The sequence below is a fragment of the Microtus ochrogaster genome, unplaced genomic scaffold (assembly GCF_000317375.1).
Source record: "Microtus ochrogaster isolate Prairie Vole_2 unplaced genomic scaffold, MicOch1.0 UNK30, whole genome shotgun sequence".
Lineage (NCBI taxonomy): Eukaryota > Metazoa > Chordata > Mammalia > Rodentia > Cricetidae > Microtus > Microtus ochrogaster.
The window spans coordinates 319606-321463 of record NW_004949128.1 but is presented as its reverse complement, the minus strand read 5'-3'; the positions used below and the strand labels follow the sequence as shown (position 1 = coordinate 321463).

At 48.6% G+C, this 1858-nt stretch overlaps 1 protein-coding gene across 2 annotated transcripts in view; it reads left to right on the top strand.

Annotated features, from left to right (window-relative positions):
* Positions 1–1593: 1593 nt before the first annotated feature.
* Clint1 (clathrin interactor 1) overlaps positions 1594–1858 on the top strand; it is a 54038-nt gene continuing 53773 nt past the window's right edge. For both annotated transcript variants that reach the window (XM_013354126.2, XM_005368164.3), the window contains exon 1: positions 1594–1805. In XM_013354126.2, coding sequence (XP_013209580.1) covers positions 1765–1805 — 41 coding nt within the window. In that variant the 5' untranslated portion in view covers positions 1594–1764. The remainder of the gene's footprint in view (positions 1806–1858) is intronic.

Here is a 1858-nt window from a genome sequence, read left to right as displayed (position 1 = left end):
TGAACAGCGGTCTGGGCTGACGGATCTGGAATCAGAGGGCCTGGGACCATTGCTACTGACAGCCACCATTTCCCCCTTTGTGTGGTGTTAAGGGTTTGTGTGGTGTGTGCGTGTGTGTGTATGTGTGCGTGTGTGTGTGCACGCGTGCGTATGTTCCCTCCCCCCAATAGTTCTCTTGATCTTCTTACAGCCAGTTCCTTTGTATCGGTGTAGTTTTACATTCCATCTCCTCAAAGAGCCCTAAATATTCTCTCATGTTATTTTCCTCTGACACCATTGTCCTTTATTTCAACAAGCATTTCTTCTCTCTAATTAAATGGTTTTTGATTGTTATGTCCCTCCTCCAAGGACCTTTTAGCTTCCAGGGAACTGGAGCCCCAGCTGCAGTCTTCGCTGTGCCATCTTGAAGATGCTCAGCAAACGTGTCAGAGTTTTTAAAGTAAAAAATAAGAATCATATTTTATCTAATGTTTAAATATTTCTATAAATATTTAATTAATTTTTAAAATTATAATCTTGAAAACAAGGTCTTTTTTCCATACACAAAAGCAAAGAGTATTTATTCATTCAAGCTCAGGCTTGGACTTGAACATAGCTCAGATGTGTTTACTTACTCAGAGAATCTTGTAACATATTTATCCACTTGCTCTTTTGCTAAGTTGTAGAGTTTTTTCCTCGAGGAAAAACAAGGTGTTATTGTGTAACTCTGGCTGACCTAGTACTTCCTATGTTAATCAGACTGTCCTCGAACTCATCGAGAAGCCTCTGTCACTGCCTCCCAAGTGCAGTGTGCCATCAGGGCGGCCAAAACCTATAAAATTTAAGGAGTCTCTGGATGGTGGTGGTGCACTCCTTTAATCCCAGCCCCAGGGAGGCAGAGGCAGGTGGCTCTCCGTGAGTTCAAGGAGTTGCTTAAAATGAAACTTAAGGTTATGTCAAGTTTTCTCAGCTGCTTTGACTGACATAAATAAGTGGAAACGTGATCAGTGACGATTATTTTAGCAGATCTCAGAGAGCAGAGTGTATGTGTGCTTTTAGAAATTAAAACTACGAAGTGCTTGGATGTATCACATAAATACATATAGGTATGTTGTGTATGTTTAATGCTGGCTTTCTAGTTTCCCAACGATAGCCGAGCTGAGTTTTTAAGGCTTGTAAAACTCCAACGAAGTTACCAAGTAACTGTTTACATATAAAATCATTGTATCATAGAATTAGAATGAGAAAGGATTTAGCAAAAAACTCTTAACTAATCAGAGCTGGAAGCTCCAGGCTTAGTGATGTATAGATACCTAGATGTTTGGAAGTAAGTGCAGAGACACGTGCGTAAAGGAAGAACACGCACGCCAATCACACCCGTATAATCAAGCTTAGCAGCCACGCTGTGCACCTGAAGAAGGTGAGCATAAGTCTTGCAACCGTCACTGGGTGGCAATCACCTGGGGGTTGGGCCCGAAGTCCCCAAACCGTGGCGACCTTAGTCCGCCGGCACTTCAAGAGCGCAGGACGCAGACTACAATTCCCGGCGTGCGGCGCGCGGCGCGGGCGGAAAGCCGGCCACTTCCGCCCCACGCAGCGCCGGTGCGGCCGCGTCTCGACGTGTCACCGGAGGCGCCGTGGCTGTGGCCGGGAGAAGGAGCTCCAGCGAGGGAGAGTTCGCGGCGGTGGGTGGCGGCGGCGACCCGGGCCTGGACCAGCCCCGGCGCGGAGGCGTCCCGGGGTCCTTGGTGTACGGCGGCAGCGGGCCGGGCCGCGCGGGGCGCGATGCTGAACATGTGGAAAGTGCGGGAACTGGTGGACAAAGCGTGAGTATCGGGGGGCAGTTGTGGCCGGGGCCGCGCCGGGGGCGGGGAGCGTG